At 37.5% G+C, this 22,344-nt stretch overlaps 1 protein-coding gene and 1 long non-coding RNA gene across 2 annotated transcripts; one reads left to right on the forward strand and one right to left on the reverse strand.

Annotated features, from left to right (window-relative positions):
* The first annotated feature begins 10,937 nt into the window (after positions 1–10,937).
* LOC141614560 (protein FAR1-RELATED SEQUENCE 5-like) lies at positions 10,938–14,022 on the forward strand. The gene is made up of 4 exons (XM_074433305.1): positions 10,938–11,631; positions 12,230–12,922; positions 13,083–13,453; positions 13,969–14,022. The coding sequence occupies exons 1-4, from the start codon at positions 10,938–10,940 to the stop codon at positions 14,020–14,022; spliced, it is 1,812 nt and encodes a 603-aa protein (XP_074289406.1).
* Positions 14,023–15,855: 1,833 nt separating this feature from the next.
* On the reverse strand, positions 15,856–16,380 carry LOC141615273 (uncharacterized). The gene is made up of 3 exons (XR_012529770.1): positions 16,229–16,380; positions 16,020–16,129; positions 15,856–15,940 (listed from the first exon to the last, which is right to left on the reverse strand). It is a non-coding gene; the product is annotated as an uncharacterized LOC141615273 (long non-coding RNA).
* Between the last annotated feature and the right edge of the window lie 5,964 nt (positions 16,381–22,344).

A 22,344-nucleotide genomic window follows, 5' to 3' on the forward strand; every position in this document is an offset into this window, starting at 1 on the left:
CGGACAGAGTTTTGACCGGATTTTGTGCTAATTAAAGGCCCCTTTTTCGAAATTCTTGATTGAAATTGGGTTTTGATTTTTGAAAATTCGTCATGATTTGTTTTGAAATGGTGATCACGTAAGGTATACACATTTATACAAGCATTATAACGGGATCTTTGAGTGCATTTAGAAGGGTTTTGGTTTAAAGGGTGGGTTGCCATACCGAACCATCAAACACGAAGTCTGTGGAGAGGCTCGTGCCAAACAAGAGTAAGGCCGATTCCTAGTCCATTTCCTCAAGTAGTGAAGGCCCTTGATACAAACAAGAGTAAGCATCATGGTATGGATGACGTCAATCGCTATCCATCCTTAGGCCCAAATAAGAATTAGGACCGTTTAGACGGGACGATTGGTCGAATGGGTTGGGTTGGGCCTAGGAAGGCCGAATTAAACGGTCTAGGAAGACCGAGTTAAGAAAACCGACAATTGTCTTGTACAAACTTATTCCCTAACCTTGTTCAAGTTTCACCCTAGCTACACGTAAGTGTATATCCCCAGCGGAGTCGCCAAACTGTGGACAGCGGGCCGCCCACGGGGGCGCTTGGTGAAGGGGCTCGAAAACAAGCGTTTGCATTTTGTAAGGAGTCGCCACCAATTTTTATGGGAAATTGGAACCGTTCGAATACCTCGTGTCATGTCAAGACACAAATTAGTGACATGAACACTAAGCAATCGTTACCCTTAGCATTCTATGTCTAGAATGACTCTCGTGGATGCCAATGATCACGGGTGCTCACGGAGATCTGGAGTAAGGGGTGAGGGTACGTATTAGGAAGCTCTTTTGATCGAACACCTAATCCCGCCCGCCTCGATAGCGGCCTCTACTAATAATTAGGGAAGTTATTCGTACTCGATATATCGTCGGCTATATGCATGCAATGCAACATCCATTGATTAATCCTAACATGTGAGAAATTAGACTAAGTCGGTTGACACGTAATTAGCATACAATTGGGTCGAAGTTGGATTTAATGTTCGTTTACATGTGAAAAATGAAAGAAATACAACAATTATGAGTTACAATAATGAAAATTACATTAATTACAATGGAATAGGTGATTCATGTCGAAAATACCTTTAAAACGGATTATTTGAGAAAAAGAAATAAAAGAATAAAACACGACAGATCAGAAGGTGATAATACGAATATTAGTGAATTAATACGTAAACTAATTAAACTACGTCAAGGCGAGAAAAGGAGTTCGGGGACGAACTCATCTCGAACAAAGCAGCGCGGCAGACATCGCGCCCTTTGGAAGAGGCGCGGCGATTCTTTGCGTCTGTTCCAAGGATGAGTTCTGGCTGTGAAGCCGGAACTGCAAACCGTTAATGTTAATTGGTGAATTTATGGATCGATTAAATTATCTACTCGGATGAAAGTAATTAATGGATTATTTACATGCGATTAAAGTCATAAAAACAGTAAAACATGGATGAGACGGAAACAAACGGACTAATTATGTGAAGGGCCGATGTTAATGAATAATTAAACGAACTAATTACTAACATGATGAATACGACGAATTAATGAATAAACAGATTAGAATGTATCAACAATAAATCCCAGAAACTCAATATAATGAAATTGAACTTTTAAAACTCGAATTGAACATTAATGACGAAAAACCCGCAAATATTGGATTATAAGGGATTTAAGTCGGATTTATGACAATTAAAACATGTGAATTATGGATGAATAATATACATATGAATTATTAAACTATCATGATGAACGAATTAATGATTTAACAAAACAAAAGAAATATTTTTGATACGAATTACGAGAGGACGGAGGAAGAAGAAAAGAAGCGAGGAATCATGGCGGCCCTCACGAAGAGGCGCAACAGTGCTGCGCGCTCCTTCAAGAGGCGCGCGGTTGCTGCGTCTTTTCTCGACGTCTGCCTACTGGAAATCCGCAAAAAAGGTTTTAAAGACGGTTTTAGAAATCGGTTTTAGTGAGATACTTTCGACGTGAATCTTACAATGATGATTACAATAAAATAAATAACAATAAATAAAAGAGAGATATACACCCTCAGACTTACATGTTGACGGAACGAGATGAACTAAGAAGATCGATTAGTGAATGCTCGACGCGAATGCAAGGAAAGAATGCCCTCGTGAGAGGAAAACGATTAAGTTGATTAATTAGATTGATTGAGTGTAGTGGTCAAATTGGTCGGTCATGCAACGGAGAGGCTGGTACCCGGAAAGATCCGAGCTTACGTGGTCGGAAGTCCAAGCACGTAGGCGCCAATTAGTAAGAACGAAGTCTAGAATGCAAAGGGAGAAGAGAAGGGCGGACACTCGCGTGAGAAATATGAGGAGCGAAGGCTCCTATTTATACTAATCACACGGAGGTTTAGGGTTTCGGAGACTCTTTGGAAGTGAATCTCGGAAAGATATAAAAAAGATACGTAAATCATGCAAAGAAGGGCCTGGGAAGAGGCGCAGCAGTCACTGCGTCTCTTGGAAGAGGCGCGCAAAGACTGCTTTGCGTCTATTCCCAGGAGGTTTCCTCCTGTTTAAGAAAGATTTCCGTGTTTAAGTTATGGTAGGACGGAATTAATTCGATTATCTTTAATATCTTATGTAAATATTACGGGATATTATTTGCCAAAAGATAAAATTTGAGAAATATGGAATAGAATATATCCGGAACATTCCAGAACATTCTGACTCGGGATTTAACAGCTATCAGAAAATGGAGACGGTTTTTGACCCGGACTCCGAATGCACTCTAATTACTGCCAAAACGACCGTATCAGGACGTAGATGACAACTAAGAGGTTGACATTAATATTTGAGCAATCACTTGACGATAATCTTACGAATTGTCACAAATCGTTCCGCGGATCAAACATGCGGGCCAATCATCACCAGGTGGTTTGCGAGAGGTGTAGAAACGAGGTGTCTACACCAACACGTACCAATCATACAAGACAATCATTAAATCATATTAATTACATCAATTGGCATAAACACAATTAAAAGAAAACACCTAGTTACCTTATTAAGCAAATAACCCTAGAGATCGTGCCAAAGATAACGAATCTAATAAATATACTAACTAACTAACTAACTAACTAACTAACTAACTAACTAACTATATATATATATATATATATATATATATATATATATATATATATATATATATATATATATATAGAGAAGAGAGAGAGAGAGAGAGAGAGAGAGAGAGAGAGAGAGAGAGAGAGAGAGAGAGAGAGAGAGAGAGAGAGAGAGAGAGAGAGATCCGGTGAGTCCACCTAAATATTTGAGTCCATGAGTCCATAAAACAATATCACGCACTATACAAAACAATATCACGAATTTTGAAAAAATTCTTTCACCCATACTGGAAAAGACGGGTATTCTCTTACACCTTAAGCTATTTTATATTGCCGTCAATAAGTCCAGCATGCAAAACACTGATTGCTAAACTGAATGAATTGCTTGATTTTGCCTTTAAGACAACTACGTTTGTAGTCTTTGTCATACTCGTCCGTTACACAATTTCACAGGAAGGTTGTGTTGCTTTTATAATCCTTTTTACCTTTTGTATCCCTTCTTTCTATATTCACGGCTGTCAAAGTTATCATCTCCCAGTCTTCGTTCTGAGATATCGTTTCCAGACACTAGAATTGTTCATGAGCCGTCTTGCCAATTGAACTTGGCCCATCCAGCCACAAAAGTCCCCAGTATGAACAATGCATTTCACAAAATCACTTAGAACCGGCATGTTAATTGACTAAACCCACAAAACCTGCTTGTCCTATTATCCATACTCATTGAAATTCGTGTTAGTCCAAGATCGTGTGCCACCTAAGCCCGCATTTTATCACCTCGACTGAACACTTCACTTTGGTTATATGTCGCAGTGTCACTTCATTTTAGGTCAATACATGAATTTTTTTGATTAGCAGCAAAGAAGAGTACCTTTTTTATTAGCAGCAAATTAGTTAAATTTTTTTTTTTCGTGTAAACTGTGATATTGTTTAGTGTAACGTGTGATATTGTATTGCAAAACAATATCACGAATTTTTTTTTTTCAAAATTTTTTTTTCGAAATTTTTTTTTATCAGATTTTTTTTTCGTGAAACCTGTGATATTGTTTAGTATAACGTGTGATATTGTTTAGCATAACATGCGATATTGTATTACAAAACAATATCACGATTTTTTTTTCAATTTTTTATTTTTTGAAAAAGTTTTGCAAGTGTTTGTGGGGGATTGTTTGGTGGACTATCCAGAAGAAGATATGAATATGGGTGCCCTCCTAATGGAAGATAATTACACGCTTTCACCTGAATCAGAATGCAACTCATCATCCGCAGCAGGAGCAGAGATTACCAATAATAGTAATAGTAACAGTCATTCTGAATTCAATCAACATGATACTCCTACTCCTACACCTACACCACCTGCTCCTGCTCCCAACACCAAGGGCCCTAGAAGGCTTCCTTATCAATCTCAGAATCATATTATTGCTGAACGTCGTCGTCAAAACCTTAGTCAGCATTTTATCGCTCTAGCTGCTCTTATTCCCGGTCTCAAAAAGGTACTCTTCTTTCTCCTCTGCTAATTAAACATATTTGCTGCTAATCAAACTTAACTTATTTACCTCTATGTTTCTCTCATCCAAATGTTTGTTTACTTATTGGTAATTATTTATCCATGCTAAATAGTCAGCGTGTAAAATTAATTTCATGCTAAATATTTTAATTATTTATCCATGCTAAATATTTTGCGATTTTGTATACAATCCAATTACTCGTCGCAAAACTAATTCCATTTGAAAATTTAGACTCAAAGCTTAGTAAAGTTCTTATTTATGAACACTATTATATTGTTATTCAATTTGGTGATATTTTTTTGTACAGTATGTGATACATAAGTGGACTCACGAGACTCAATAATATAGGGTGGACTCATGTGATCCTAATTCTCTCTCTCTCTCTCTCTCTCTCTCTCTCTCTATATATATATATATATATATATATATATATATATATATATAGAAGGGTTCTTATAAGGTCCTTATACCATATAAGGTCCTAAGTCCTTATAAGAGCCCTTGAATGGAAGGGATGGAGGGATGGGATTGTCTCTCAATGAGTGGCCACAAATTAATCCCATCTAATTACCTCCCTTAATCCTTCTAACTTCTTAAACATTCAGCCTCTCCTAATCTCCTCTCATTATCCCACCACCCTCCTCTCTCTCTATCTCATTTCTCTCTCAAATTCCCAACAAAAAAAAACCAAAAAAAAAAAAAAACACTTTCTCTCTTCCTCACCGGTTCACCAACCCACCACCACATCTTCCCTCCACCTTCGACTACCACCCCACCACCTTTCTCACCCTTCTTCCTCTCCTCTTTCTCAACCACAAATGTCCCTACCTTCGACCACGCCACCACCTTTCTACCGCCCTCCACCGACTGCTCTTTCTCCCTCGCGCCTCCACCCCGCCGGCGAGAGTCAGATCTCGATTTTTTTTATGGTTCACCAATACACTCTCTTCCTCCACAACAAAAAATATAAAACCCAAAAAAAAAAAAAAACCAAGCTTCCTTCCAGGCCCACGCCGCCACACTCCTGCACAACCGCATCACCCACCGCCTCCTTTCTTCCTCCACTTAGCCGGATCTCAGGCAACCGCACCTCTCCCACCGCAGTTGACCACCCAGCAACAACCACCAAACCACGACCCACCATCGTTCTCCCCTCCTGAAGCCATCACGCCGACCACCAAGCAACACCCTACCATCGTTCTCCCCTCCTAAAGCCATCACGCCGACCACCAGCCTCCACTCCCTCGTCCTTATTCCGCCTCCCTACTCCTTGCCGCGACGGCCGCCCCTCCCTACCATCGTTCTCCCCTTTTTGTTTTTTTAGTTTAAATTACAGATTTGATTTTTATTGTTTAAATTTCATATTTGCTTTGTTTGGTTTTTTTTTTTTTTGTTATTTGGTGGAGGCTGCGACGGGTGAAGGAAAGGAAAAAAATGGATGGTGGGTTGTGAAGGATATGTCGTGGTTATTGTTTTTTTATTTTTGTTTTTGTTCTTTGTTTTTTGTTTTGTTTTTGTTTTTTGTTTTTGTTTTTATTTTTTATTTTTTTATTTGGTTGTTATTGTTATTTGATTTTTTGGACCAAAGTTATACATCTTGTCTATTAAAGTTATACACTATGTGCATTAGAGTTATACACACGATATTTAAATTTGGTTTTGTTATTTGGTTTTTTTTTATTGTTATTTGGTTTATTTCAGATTTCGGGTTGGGTTGGGTTGTTGGTTTTTTTTTTTTTTTTTTTGTTATTTACTTATTATGTTGTTATTTATTTAGATTTAGTTTTTAGATTTTTAGATTTGTTTTAGATTTTTCATATTATTTTTTTTGTTTTTTTGTTGTTATTTTTTTTTTGACTAGAGTTATACATCAAATGCCTAAAGTTATACATTGTATGTCTAGAGTTATACAGATTGTGACTAGAGTTTTACATCTTTTGACTAGAATTATAAATACTGTGACTAGAGTTATACATTAAATGTCTAGAGTTATACATTATATGCCTAGAGTTATACATCATATGCATAGAGTTATACATTATATGACTAAAGTTATACAATTTTGGACTAAAGGTTTACAAATATGGACTAAAGTTATACATATGAAGGACTAGAGTTATACAAAAATGGACTAAAGTTATACAATTATGGACTAAAGTTATACAACTATGGACTAAAGTTATACAAAAATTGGACTAAAGTTATACAAAAATGAACCAAAGTTATACAAAAATGAACCAAAGTTATACAATAATTGACCAAAGTTATAAAAAAAAAGGACTAAAGTTAGTCAAAATTGAACCAAAGTTATACAAAAATGAACCAAAGTTATACAAAAATAGACCAAAGTTATACAAAAATAGACCAAAGTTATACAAAAATAGACTAAAGTTATACAAAAAATGGCCTAAAGTTATACAAAAAATTGGATTAAAGTTATACAAAAATGAACCAAAGTTATACAAAAATGAACCAAAGTTATACAAAAAAGAACCAAAGTTATACAAAAATGGACTAAAGTTAGTCCATATTTGTATAATTTTAATCCATATTTGTATAACTTTAGTCCATACTTGTATAACTTTGGTCCATTTTTGTATAACTTTGGTTCATTTTTGTATCACTTTGGTCCAATTTTTTGAATAACTTTAGTCCAATTTTTGTATAACTTTAGTCTTTTTTTGTATAAATTTGGTCTATTTTGTATAACTTTGGTCTATTTTTGTATAACTTTGGTTCATTTTTGTATAACTTTGGTTCATTTTTGTATAACTTTAGTCCATTTTTTGTATAACTTTGGTCCATTTTTGTATAACTTTGGTTCATTTTTGTATAACTTTAGTCCAATTTTTAACAAGGAGAGATTTAAGAAAATGAATAAAAAATGAGAACTAACAAAATAAAAGACAACTAAAATAAAATAAAAGACAAAAAAAATAATGAATGGAAAAAACAACTCAAAACATACAAATTAACACAAAACGAAAAAAAAAAAAAAAAAAAAAAAACCGAGGCGAAAAAAAAAAAAAAAAAAAAAAAAAAAAACGTGTCAACGGCGGTGGGACGGCGGCAGCGGCGGTGGTGGGTGGTTAGTTGGTGTCGGGTGGGGTGGTGGTGGGTGGTGGTGAATGAAGATGAGAGGAGTGGGTGATTTATTTGGGTTTTGGTTTTTTGGGATTTTGGGGTTTTTTTTTAGAGAAGAGAGAAAAGTGAGATGTAGAGAGAGGAGGAGGAATTGTGATAATGAGATGATGAATGATTAGTGAGGTTGTTTTATTGAATTGATGAGTTAATTAGAGAAAAGGTGGAGGGATTAATTTGTAGCCACATATTGACATCAAATCTTAGCCTTCCATTGCCTTGATCCAATGGCCCTTAGAAGGACTTATGGACTCAAATATATAATGGACCTTAGTTGATCCTTCCTCTATATATATATATATATATATATATATATATATATATATATATATATATATATATATATATATATATATATATATAGGCGGATCGGTGAGGCACCTCATTATGGCGCGAGGCGGCTCTGGTCTCACCAAATTACTACCTTGGACTGATTTGCATTATACATGGATGGGTTGATTTTGTAATGTTGGACTGAAAAAACAAGGATGAAAATTAGGGGTCAACAAGAAACTTTTCATTTGGTCCAAAACACTTTCTCTCTCTAATCTAAAAAAAAAGCCCAAATACCTTATTCTCTCTAATCTAAACAAAAGGCCCAAATTCTTTCCTTCCAAAACTACTGAGTTTTCACGTTATACAAAATCACTCAATTTGGGCGTCGATTTCAAAGAGGCGAGATCATCAAATTTGTGAGACGATTTCATCAAATTAATCAAATTCTGACAATCAAAGAGGCGAATTCATCAAATTAATCGATTTCTTAGAAGATTTCGAGGTAATTTCATATTATTTGATGAAAAATTGATTTTCTTAACTTCGTTCATTAATTGATGATATAATGATCAAATTTGAACAAAATCGAACTGTTTTGTAAATTTATAAGGATCAAAACTGAAGTATTTCGTTAGTTTAGGGTTTGAATTCGATCAAAACTGAGCAATTGAGCAATTTCGTCATTCGCGGTGTAAAATTTGTTGATTTTGTTAATTCATTCATTAATTGATTATAATTCATTCATTAATAAGGCTCAAATTGACGTTGCAGCTTTAATTTCAATGGAGATTACGGACATTACGATGAATCGGTGATAATCTGCTTTGTTGAAACAGGTAATCTCCATTTTTTTCGCTATTTTATGAAGTTGTTTTTGCTATTCTCCTGATTTTGTGAATATGTGAGGTTATATTGTGAATCTAAGAAGTTATTTCGTAAAATCGAGAAGTTATTTCGTGATCGTAGGCTATAATATCCTGAATTTGATCAAAAATAATCAATTTCGCCTTACTTATTATGGTATTATGCGATGTTGCGGTCTAATCGCAATGGAGATTACAGATCTTTGCAATACTCGATAATAGTGTTATTACAACAAGTATTCTGTTTTGTCCCTATTTTATGAATTTGAGACGTTATTTTGTTCTGGTTTTGTGAATCTGAGAGGTTATTTTGCGAATCTAGGAGCTAATTTTGTGCATCTGAGAGGTTATTTTGAAAATATAAACTGTCTATAATATCCCGAAACTTGGATCGTGGCGTAAAATTGTTTGACATTGTCTATTTTGTGAATTAGAGTGCTTATTTTGTGAATATAAGAGCTAATTATGTGAATCTGATATGTTATTTATTGAATCTGATAAAAATAAGATAAACACAAAACTAAATAAGATGACAAATTCTGAAAAGTTTGCACAAGTCCGCACCATTGAATGCTTTAATTGTCTTGTATCAGTAATATTGCATGCTTTCTTATCTATGGTTGTCGATGTCATACTTATTATGGTGTTCCTACTCTTTTGTTAATTTGAAACATTATTATTGTGAAACTTTATTTGTTAATATAAGAGCTAATAAGGCTCAAATTGATGTTGCAGCTTCAATTTCAATGGAGATTACAGACATTACAGTAACTAGTGATAATATTGCTGTTGAAACAGGTAATCTCCTTTTTTTCGCTATTATCCTGATTTTGTGAATATGTGAGGTTATTTTGTGAATCTAAGAGTGAATTTTGTAAATCTGAGAAGTTATTTCGTGAATGTATGCTATAATATCCTGAATTTGATCAAAATTTATCAATTTCGTCCTACTTATTATAGTGTTCCTGCTGATGTTGCAGGTCTAACTCCTGATACTACAGCGACTCCTGATAAGAGTGCTATTGCAACAGGTATTCTGTTTTGTCCCTATACTATTTTATGAATTTGAGACGTTATTTTGGTCTGGTTTTGTGAATCTGAGAAGTTTATTTGCGAATCTAGGAGCTAATTTTGTGCATCTGGGAGGTTATTTCGAAAATATAGACTAATATCCCGAAACTTGGTTTGTGACAGAGGAACTTAGATGCTAATATTGTGAAACTTGATTTTTGAATCTCCTATGTTGCTCTTTTTGGCAAAACTTACTAATTGAACCGAAGAAACATCAATCTTTTATGAATTTGAGATGTTATTTTTTTGAGATTGTTTTGCTATTCTCCTTATTTTGTGAATCAGATAGCTTATTTTGTGAATATAAGAGCTAATTATGTGAATTTGATAGGTTATTTAGTGAATATAGACTATAAGATTATGAAGCTTGGTTTGTGGCAGAGATTGTTTAACATTGTCTATTTTGTGAATCAGAGTGCTTATTTTGTAAATATAAGAGCTAATTATTTGAATCTAGTAGGTTATTTATTGAAATATAGACTATAAGATCCTGAAACTTGGTTTGTGGCAGAGATTATGAACCTTATATGCTAATATTGTGGAACTTTATTTGTTAATCTCCTATCTTGCACTTTTGGCTTATTTTGTGAATCTACAATTTTCAGTTGTTGATTCCAATGTTAATTGCGGTGAAGCTTCTACCTCTACTGTTTTAACAAGCCCTACAGTACCAACTATTTCCACACCTACTACTCTTATAACTTACACACCGAGTTGCAGCCAACGATGGATAAATAGGATTGATGAAAAGTTTACACCAACGATTGGGAAAACATTTATTGACTTAGACTCAGCGATGCTGTTTTATGAAACGTACGTTGTTGCTTGTGGGTTTAAATCAAGGAAATCTTCAAGGAAAAGGTTTCGTGATGATATTATCAGAACAAAGTGCATGGTTTGCAATCGGGAAGGCTGTAATAAGAAGAAAAGACGACCTGCCCTAACTGGTGTTGCAGAAAAGACGGATGAATCCGTTACATCGAAATAACGAAATAGGTGGTACAAAGAGCAAACCGAAAAAACCAGCTGCTAAACGTAGGGTGAAAAAAGGTGGAGGAGAGGCAGAGAGTTCCAACAAAGGGTCAACCACAAGAATAACAAAGATTAGAAGGTGGGGCTGTCCAGCAATGATAAAGTTCAAGTTCCATGGGAACAAGTACATGGTTGACGTGTTTATTGAGGGTCACAATCACCCGCTTGATGTTGTGAAAAATAAGGAATTTGAGAACTTTGCTGAAAATATCAATGAATTTCATATGCAAATGATTGTCAGCAATTCAAAAGCAAATGTTGGTCCTAGCTTAACACACCAACTATGCACTCAACAATTGGGTGGTTTTCAAAATGTCGGGGCAACAGTCAAGCAATTCAAAAATTTTCAGAGGGAAATGAAGTGTCTAATGAACAGTCATGATGGGGAAATGTTCAAATCACGCTTAGACACCCTAGCTGAAACAAAAGGGCTCCACTTTGTTTATGAAAAAGATTCCAAGAACGCATTGACAAGGATTTTCTGGACGAATTGTGACATGCAAAGAGCGCATGCTCTGTTTGGGGATGGAGTTTCATACGACCCAACTTATGGTACAAACAAGTACAACATGACGTTCACGCCTTTCACGGGCATTGACCATCATAAAAGGTCAATCACATTTGCATGTGCGCTTATAGAACATGAAAACGATGACTCATTCATGTGGGTATTTGACCATTTAAAGCGGCTATGGGTGGGAAAGAGCCTAACTACATCATCACCGACGAAGACCCGGAATAATTAAAGCGATTCCTGGTATGTTTCAAATTTGCAAATCATACCTCTTAACTTGTGAAACTTCATATTAAATTGTGAATCCTACATCTGTTTTGTTGATTCTAGTTGGCACTGGAAAATATGATGGTTGTAATAATTTGATTGGTTTTTTGTTTATGTGAATCGTAGTGCTTATTATGCGAAACTAGATCATGAATTTGTGAAACTGGGGTAAAAATATGTTTCACGTACTTATATCGCGAATAAGGCACAAAATTTATATAGTCTGAATCCGAGGATAAGACATGAGATTCACAAAATAACCCCCGTTTACAAAATAAGCTATAGGATTCACAAAATAAGCTATATGATTTATAGTCTGAATCTGAGGATAAGACTTGAGATTTACATAATAGTGCATCGTATGACTTTGTTATGTGAAACTGCGTGAATTTAGTTATTATAAAATGATGGTGACGATCGATAATTTGATTTTGTTCATTGCAGCTAAGTTCAAAACAGCGAAACATCGGTTTTGCATGTGGCACATCATGAAGAAAATAACCGACAAGATTAGGAGTAAAATTTGTAGAGATACCGACTTTTTAACCCGTCTGAACGGTGTTGTATGGGACGATGACCTGGAGCCCGGGGAATTTGAAGAGAAGTGGCTTAAAGTCATGAACGATTTCTCCTTGGAAGACAATACGTGGTTGAATGGGAAGTTCGCTGATAGACACACATGGATACCCGCTTATTTCAGAAATGTGCCAATGGGCGGTTTACTACGAACTACACAAAGGTCAGAGAGTGCTAATAGTTTCTTTAAGCGGTTTGAAAACAAATACGGGACATTAACTGAGTTCTTGGTGCGCTATGAAAGCGCCACTGACCACCAAAAGCACCTGCTGAAGCTCCGTGACGAGGAGAATACGAATTCAATCCCTGAAACACTGTATGGGTCAAAATGGGAGACACAAGCAGTGAGAAGCTATACCCATGCGATGTTCTATGAGTTCCAAAACCAGGTGAAGCTTTCAATAAATACCTGCAGTTTGGTTGGATACACTCCGCCAGATCCTGTGACGAACTTTGAAGTGTCGTTAGTTGAGGATGCAAAGAAAGCACTAAAATTTGCAGTTGAGTGCAGTAGAAGCACGAATGATGTAAGGTGCACTTGTAAACTGTTTGAAAGGAGAGGTATTTTATGCAGTCACATCATTTGGGTTTGTTCGGGAAAGTTTAAGGACATACCTGATAAATATATTTTGCAAAGGTGGAGCAAGAATGCACTCAAAAGTGACGTTTATGATTGGAATGGGAATCATTAGAGAAATACAACAATACTAGTACAAAACAGATTGGAATGTCGGTGGTGTGGTCCGAGATTCATTAATCGTTGGTATGCTCAAAAGGAAAGAAGAGTCGGATGTGAGAGAGTTTGCCAAGTTAATCAAGGAATTCAGGACAAAACTAGAGGGAAACACTCAACCGTTGACAAAACAACAGATTGAGCTTCTACTGGGCTGCAAGGTTCCAGAAGAAACCAACATCTTACCGCCTAATGTGTCTAGGAACAAAGGTTGTGGTAAACGGTTGGTGAGCAAGAAAAATAAGGCAATCAAGAACGCGGAAAAAGCAAAAAGGTTGTGTGCTAACTGTAAGCGCAAGGGTAACCACGACAAAAGGAATTGTCCATATGATTTTGCAGATCGTCCTCCAGTGAATCAGGTTTGTATTCATCTACGCAACTACATCTGATATTAATCAAGTATTTTATTTATCTGTTGGAGTGGCGAAAATGGTTTAATTTAGGTTAATGTCATTCAAAATAGGTGGTTTTGTTTCGACCTTGGTTTGTGAGTCTTAGATCGTATTATTGGTTTCCTAAAAAATCTGGACATCTCATCTGTTTATCTTATTTTGAGAATCCCAGAGGTTGCTTTGTGAATCCCAGGTCTTAATTTGTGAATCCTGGGTCCAATTTTGTGTAGGAGACAATATATGAATCGTGGGTCTTATTATGTGAATCACATATCTTTATTTGTGAATCACAGAAATGAGACTGATTGTATGTAGTAACCTGATATAATTCCTCACTTTGTAACATAAATGACAACAGTTGGCTTATATAAGATGAATGTGATTCACGCCGTGTCACCCAATTTTGCATGATCCTCACTTTTATTATTGTACATCTAATGTTTGTAAACATCTTTCTAATTCCAGCTTTGTCTTTTACGTAGGGAGAGCTAGCGGACGAAGAGGTAGAAGAGGAAGGGGATGAGGATGAAGAATGATGGAAAGAGTCTTCTTAAGCCTTGAGAAATAGATATGATGATTGAAGAAGACACTGACAATTTTGAAAGGAGCAGTCTTTTAGTTTGGCAACATATTATTGGTTTCCAAAAATATGGACATCTTATTTGTTTATCTTATTTTGTGAATCTGAGAGGTTCTTTTGTGAATGTAAGAGGCTGTTTTATGAATCTTAAATCTTAATATATACAAAAGACCTGAAAATCTTATTTGTTGGTATTAATTTGTGAATCCTGGGTCTAATATTCGCGATTATTAGGAAGATTCGTACTCTTATTAGAAAGAAACGGTCGACTGGCTAAACGGTCTTATTTTGTGAATGACACAATTTAAATATCTTACTTGGCTTATATAAAATGGATTATTGTGAATTATAGACGTTATTTCATGAATCTTACCGTGTGAATGACAATACATAAATCCGAGGTCTAATATTGTGAATCGACTTGTTTTGTGAATCCATCTTTTGTGAATATCGTCTTTTTTGAATCTCAGACATTCTTTTGTAAATCTCAGGTCTCATTTTGTCGACTTGTTTTGTGAATCCATCTTTTGTGAATATCGTCTTTTTTGAATCTCAGACATTCTTTTGTGAATCTCAGGTCTCATTTTACGAATCAGACGCTTTATAAATCATATGGCTTATATAAAATGAATTATTGTGAATTGTAGACGTTATTTTTTTAATACAGGAGGTAAAACATCGTCACGAAACAGGAAAATAGCCTTTCTCCCACGTCAAATTGAGATACGAGGACGAGTAAATGATTTCAGGTGTGATGTATGTTTTCGTGTGAAAGAAACCGAGAACCACCAAATCCAAATAACCCGAAAAATAGGAATTCCTCCAGGCTGAAGCCTTCATCACCTTAATAGAACAGGTAAAAACGGTCCTACTCCTACCTTGTTACAAAAGCCAAGAAAATTCCAAACTTAACCCTCTATTCAACTGTATATAACATCTTTCCTAACCACCAACCTCACAAACTCTTACTATAACTTATCAAAACTTCCCACTAATCACTACAGAAACATTAATTAACCATGATTAACATCCTCCTCCCCATCCTCGTCCTCGTATTTCAATTATCCACCTCCGAATATCATCCACGTCAAATTTCACAAATTCAAGCGACTAATCAATTCCATTGATTAAAATCAACTATTACAAAAGGAGATCTACTAAATAAGCAAATTAGCACCCAACTAAATGACTAATAACATATTCACTAGAATACTTGATAGATCCTGCATATACCATCTAATACTATACTAACATAATACTTGATTGTATCCACCACAAGTTAAATTCCACGCATAAGGGACAAATGCCTCCGACGAACCAACCAGAGATAAGTAAGTATACACTGCATAACACCCAAAACTCACAGCAAAAGAATAAATGCTGCCCCGTTTCTACTACACGCTCACAAAGACAATCATGAAGAATAAATTCCCAACCAGAGAAGCATACACTGAAGAACGATCTCCCTGCTTCACATCATCTCACCACCATAGACAAGCACATCTTGCTACTTATACTCCTATATCAGAAAACACGTAAAATATTTCAAAATATATACACGGACAAGCATGGCTCGCTACTATTCAAAATATCGCGGATACTATGAATGAATGGGGATTTGATATGCAAAAGTTATTAAAGAACCGGGACTGTACCGTTCTAGTATTTGCATCAGACTTTCGAAAATCTGGCATTCTCTGAAATTGTAAGAAATTATAGTTGAAATTAATGAACAACACAGTTTCAAATACAGATTTCATGTACGTATACTGTTCAACTTGTTTCTTACCTGATAATTGTCTGGATTCTGCCAATCACCGAGCTCACAGTCCAACATACTCAAATACCTCAACACGTGAGCTCCACAATCAAAACTGAATGTAGTATAGTGTTCAACTGTTTAGTAAACAATATTTAATTTCCGTAAAGCGGACACATTAGGGAATAACTTACTTATTTGATTGTTGAGGAACTTTGAGAGTTATAACCCTGTGAGAGTGCAGAAACCGCATGGGATAATATGACGGGGAACTACTTGCCAAAATAGGAGATAATTTGGCCACCTGAAAATGTTTCGAGTTAATACTGATTGTACACTAAAAATGTTTTATATACTCTGATTCACAAACTGTCAAGGGTTAGATTAGGCAAATAATTAATACCGTGTCTATGGTTGTATTATGTACATCATAAGACTGTACTTTCGCGCTTGAGTTGAGGATGTAATTCGTTTTACTCTCCATATCGCATATACAAGCCCACCAATGTCTGTCTTTGATCAGCGGTATAAAAACCTGATATAATAAAGATTAGTCTCCAATTTACAGCCCTACATGTCCGCCACAAAAAAAAAAAAAAAATATTGTTGAGGGACCAGACCTTTCGGATTGTGGCACCATTCACCGGTTTGTATGTCCCATTGATGTATTGATTCCAAATACAAGAGTTTTTCTTCTTTGTACAGTTCTACATACCACAAAAGGTAATTTTACAAACCATATCAATTTGGGATAATCAAGATACTTGAATATTAAAACAAGTTCAAAGCTAACCACGATGACAATCGATGGCAAGTCTGAAAGATCCGGTCGATGAAGTGTCGTCCTAATCCCAAACATATCAATCACCTAAAAAAATAATATTAGGAATGAAACAAAAGATTACGATATATACAATGAAATGAACGCGATAGTAGTCTACTTACTTGATCCATAACCCATCGACGCGGTCTAAGCGTAGATAAAGCGCTCGTGTGACTTCCATCCACTCAAGACACACCATAGCCTCGTTGTAGTAAGGCACATTAAGAAACATTACTAGAATTATCCAAATAAAAATAAAAATAAAAGTAAAGGGGCAAGGGAAAAGCACAAAAAATAAAAGTAAAGGGGAAAATACTTACTGTGTGACTGTATCTCTTCCTTTGCGGTGCCAAATACACTTCACAAGGTCGTCTTCAGAATAAGGTAGACGCCGGTAGCCCCTGTCAAATATTAATAAGACAGCTTAAGATCTGTGATTCACAAATCAAGATCTTTGATTCACATAATAACCCACGATTCAGAAATTAAGAACAACAGATAAAACCAATAATAACATCTAAGATTCACAAAACATGATTAACAAGGGAATGGGTCATACATAGGCACACAATTCCACTCTTCTGCACTTCGTTCGACAGTAGCTTTCAACATGTTGTCACCGGAGGTCATAATTCAAGGCATAACTTCAATGCATAGCGTTTGATTGACTTACCTATAAATGCAAAACAAAAAGTCCTTATAATTATTCCAAAGTTCACGAATCGGCCCCAACTTTCAAAAATTAACTCCAGTGTCCGACAAATCTAACTCTCAGGTTCACAAGGTTAAGTAAAGGTATCTTACAGAAGTTATAATTAAAGGACAGTCAGTTTTGTTCCCTTTGTAATGCTCCAACAGGTGAAACAAATAGACGCCGGTATCCATTTCACCAGACTTCAAAATTGAAGGAGAGATAAACAACTCAAGCATCATGTCACCATCTGCTGCGAATCTTGGTGAAACCCAATTAATGAGCCTGTCTTTTCGCACGACACAACCTAAATTAGCACTTAATTATGTGGATGTGTTACATGCTTGTCAAACACTTTGATCGTGAATTCACGAAAAAAAGTAAATTCACAACTTTGCATAACCAGAAATGGAGGAAAAGACGCACCGTAGGTTGCACATAATCAGAATAGTTAACATCTACTCCATTCATAGGGTGTATGACTGTCAATTTATTCCATCGAAGGTCGAAACAAAAGAAGAACCGTGGGCATGATGTAGACATGATTGGAGTGCAAATCTGAAAACAAGACAAGATGAAATGAAAAGAAGAACATAAAGATGAAAATAGGTTTCACAAAACATAATAACACCAAACCAAAACTTACTAATTGAATCAAGAAACATCAATATTTTCCAGACAACCCGGGGGGGGAACTAACACCGTCATTGGAGTATGGAACAAATAAACGAACAGGAGAATCCGGTGATTTCAACTTCTCATTACTGTTTAGGATCTCACACCAAATATTTACACCTTCGAACATACTCGATCACCTTCGGTATAGTCCTCAACATGCTCCTTGTCAATCTCTCGAGTGTTACTTTGAAAAAGAATATCACCGCACTCAACAATCAAAACATTGATTCGCAAAACAAGCCGTCAGATTCGCAAAACAGTCTATTGGATTCACAATATAAGCCCTACGATTTATAAATTGTCCGATTCACAAAATGAGACCTGAGATTTACAAAACAAGTTCATAGTCAAATACCTTTGTCCCTCTTTTGAGCAAAGCCCGAAATCCAACAAGTTTTTCTCCTCCTTATTAAAAGGAGTAATAACACTGATGTTTCTTTGGAGATACGGAGATCGATAGGCAGCAGCTGGAATTATCTCTCTTCTAGGACGCACAATGGCAGGAGTATTGACATCAACATTATTGACATCAACATGATCAGAAACTGATGGTACCGGGAATGTAGGAAATCGGGTTCCCTCATCCTCTTCCCTCTGACACTGATCTATTCTTTCCTCGCCTTTTATGCTTTCCTCACCTGGTCCCTCTTCTTCTGCTTTCTGGCACGGACCCGTGGTTTCATCACCCGACAAACGGTTTCCACGACGGCGAAATGTACAGTGAGTGACCAATGGTTTTTCGGGCAATTGCTCGATTCTTCCACACACGATTTCGGAGATGGTGGACGGACGACTGGAATCATTGGAGTATCAGGTAAATCAATAACAATTGGGGTTTCGGCTAGTTCGATAAATCGGTGTTGGTGTTGGCTAGAACGAGGATCAATAGAAGATCTATCTTCTTCTTGAAGACAAAAAATGATCGTCGTCGCTGCTAGCGACCTCCACCGTGGGCAATCTGCTGAGGTTGGCAATCTTGGTTTACGACGTTTCCGAATGGGTTTGCTTGTCACTTTGGGATCTGGTGGACGAATCGGTACAAAAGTGTCATCCATAATTTCCAATGCCGCACGTAAATCAGCGTCGGACCATCCACCCATCCTGTCCACACCGTCATTAACAACGTGCTCATTCTCCACAACATTCGCTGCAATGGATAACGTGTTTTCAACGATATTATTGACCACGTTGTCCAAATTCAGTTCACCGTCCTCATCCTTCTTAGCATCCTCATTATTACCCATCTCTATATTTTCCTCCTTATTCCCATCATCGGCATTTTCTTCATCCCCAACATTCTCATCAAACTCATCCTGTTGGGATGAAATATACCCGTCCGCAATACCATTAACGGCTGCCACCATAGTAGAAACCACTGCTAAGGAAGGTAGCTTGATCGTAGCTTGAATAGCAAGAGATCTGCAGCTAGCGAAAGCTGCAGCCGCTGCCGTTGCGGCTTCAGCAAGTTTGTGAACAATCTCACACTTACTGTTAGTAAGGCCATCAGTTTCCTTGTCACCACAATGTGGAATATCAGACCCTATATCTGGTTTGCCTGCTTCGTGGTATTGGATGGTTGATTTGGACTGAACATGCTCAATCTTTGTGACCGGTGGCTGAGGTGCGGGTGCGAGTGTGTGGTAGCTCATGACAAGGGGAGGCTCCACAAAACCTTGACCGAAACCTTTATTTGCCTTCAACTCCTGTTTAATTCTTTTTGCAATTTTTTCTTTCGTCCAATTACAACAAGTTGGAAACTTTCTTATGACCAATCTTGATTTGTAGACGAAACGGTCCAAGTAAATGTACACGAGCACCATAATGGGTCCACCAAAAAAATTATCTCCTTTCAAGCGTTTGACATCTCTCCACTCCTCCTTTTGCCAAGACTCAACTTGGTCAGCCAACTTCTGTTTGATGAAATTGCACCAATTGAATTCCGGAATCAGTGAAGTACCACCTAAACTTTTTAAAATCCTCAAACCTGCGCGATTCCCTTGCACACCACCCAACAGAGACGAGAATATGTTAACGATGAAATTTCGTTTAAAGTCATCTCCACCATCTTTCTGCATGGATAATTTGTTCAAGACGTGGTGATCATCGATATATTTGTGTGGATATTGCTTTCGGAAGTTTTCCAACGTAGCTAAATAAGCAGGACACTTATCCACATGTGACGCTTCCTCAACAGGTCTTGAACCCATTGGAATGCTCATGCAAAGATGGATGTCCTCCTCTAATACAGGGAGTTTTTTGTCAAATAACCATCCCTTTGCTGGGTTGTAATTTGACACTAGCCAATAAGCAAGGTCCCCGGGAACCTTGTTTGTTTCAATCATTAAAAGACCGCCAAAGCCCATGTCTTTTATAGCTTGAATCTGCTGATCGCTCGGTGGATTTTTCGTATCTTTCAGAAAGTTGTACAACCCTTTTGGCGACATTCGAGTCCTCACTATAGGCAGTCCCTCTGTACGCACCCTCTGTTTTTTTGCTGGCGGAGGAGCGGCGCTTGCTCAACAATGCACAGTGCGAAGCGCTTGCTTGCACAACCGCCTGTGATGGTCGCTTCATCTTGTAGCCTGTTTCACAATAATCATCTTTAGCGTCACAAAATAAGCTGAAAGGATACACAAAAATAAGAACTAAGATTTATATAGTCTATTTTGGGGGGATAGGACCTGAGATTCACAAAATAACTCTCCAGTTTCACGAAATAACCTCAAGGATTCTTTTCAATAAGGCATAAGATTTATATAGTCTGAATGTGAGGAGAAGACTTGAGATTCACAAAATAACTCCCCAGTTTCACAAATTAACCTCTATGATTCACAAAATAAGGTATAAAATTTATATAGTCTGAATCCGTGGATAAGACCCGAGAGATGCACAAAATAAACCCCCAGTTTCACAAAATAAGCTATAGGATTCAAAAATAAGCTATATGATTTATAGTCTGAAACTGTTCTTGATCCAACGCCAAGACCAAAAGACACCCTAGGAGGGGACGGGTGAACCCTTTTTGGGGGACGGGGTTAACGATAGAGGGGCGGGTGTCCTAAAACGGGACGGGAAAGGGTTTAGGGTTGGATTAGGCGGATCCGCGGTAGCGGATCCGCCTAATCCAACCCTAAACCCTTTCCCTTGTACATAGTCATTCGACCAAAGCCAAGACCAAAAGACACCCTAGGAGGGGACGGGTGAACCCTTTTAGGGGGACGGGGTTAACAGTAGGGGCCGGGTGTCCTAAAACGGGACGGGAAAGGGTTTAGGGTTGGGTTAGGCGGATCTGCCGCGGATCCGCCTAACCCAACCCTAAACCCTTTCCCTTGTACATAGTCATTCGACCAACGCCAAGACCAAAAGACACCCTAGGAGGGGACGGGTGAACCCTTTTTGGGGGACGGGGTTAACAGTAGTGGCCGGGTGTCCTAAAACGGGACGGGAAAGGATTTAGGGTTGGATTAGGCGGATCCGCTACCGCGGATCCGCCTAATCCAACCCTAAACCCTTTCCCTTGTACATAGTCATTCGACCAACGCCAAGACCAAAAGACACCCTAGGAGGGGACGGGTGAACCCTTTTTGGGGGACGGGGTTAACAGTAGGGGGGCCGGGTGTCCTAAAACGGACGGGGAAAGGGTTTAGGGTTGGGTTAGGCGGATCCGCTACTGCGGATCCACCTAATCCAACCCTAAACCCTTTCCCTTGTACATAGTCATTCGACCAACGCCAAGACCAAAAGACACCCTAGGAGGGGACGGGTGAACCCTTTTTGGGGGACGGGGTTAACAGTAGGGGCCGGGTGTCCTTAAACGGGACGGGAAAGGGTTTAGGGTTGGATTAGGCGGATCCGTTACCGCGGATCCGCCTAATCCAACCCTAAACCCTTTCCCTTGTACATAGTCATTCGACCAACGCCAAGATCAAAAGACACCCTAGGAGGGGACGGGTGAACCCTTTTTGGGGGACGGGGTTAACAGTAGGGGGCTGAAAATTTCAACGGGGCATGAAGTTATTATTGAAATTGTCATTCGAAGTTATTATGAAACAATAGAGAACGCAAGGATTCACGAAAAACAAAGAACACAAAGCAAACTTCATTAATAAAACATAGTAGTCATACATTATATTTATAAACTATCGACAATAGAACACGGCAAACAAGATAGCAACGTTCAATGCCGAAAATTACAAAGATAGTATTTTAGGAAAAGGGATGCAAATGTAGGCTATAGGTCCATAATAGAAGGTAAATCAATACAACATGCATCTATACAATTGCGAACTAAGTTGACAGCAATAGCAATTGCAGTGGCTCGTTCAGT

This window comes from Silene latifolia, chromosome 11 (assembly GCF_048544455.1).
Source record: "Silene latifolia isolate original U9 population chromosome 11, ASM4854445v1, whole genome shotgun sequence".
Classification (NCBI taxonomy): domain Eukaryota; kingdom Viridiplantae; phylum Streptophyta; class Magnoliopsida; order Caryophyllales; family Caryophyllaceae; genus Silene; species Silene latifolia.

Coding starts and splice junctions, on each gene's coding strand:
- LOC141614560 (XM_074433305.1), top strand. CDS start 10,938: ATGAATCCGTTACATCGAAATAACGAAATAGGTGGTACAAAGAGCAAA. Junction 11,632..12,229: donor AAGGTCAATCACATTTGCAT/GTGCGCTTATAG, acceptor TGTTCATTGCAG/CTAAGTTCAAAACAGCGAAA. Junction 12,923..13,082: donor TAAACTGTTTGAAAGGAGAG/GTATTTTATGCA, acceptor AGTACAAAACAG/ATTGGAATGTCGGTGGTGTG.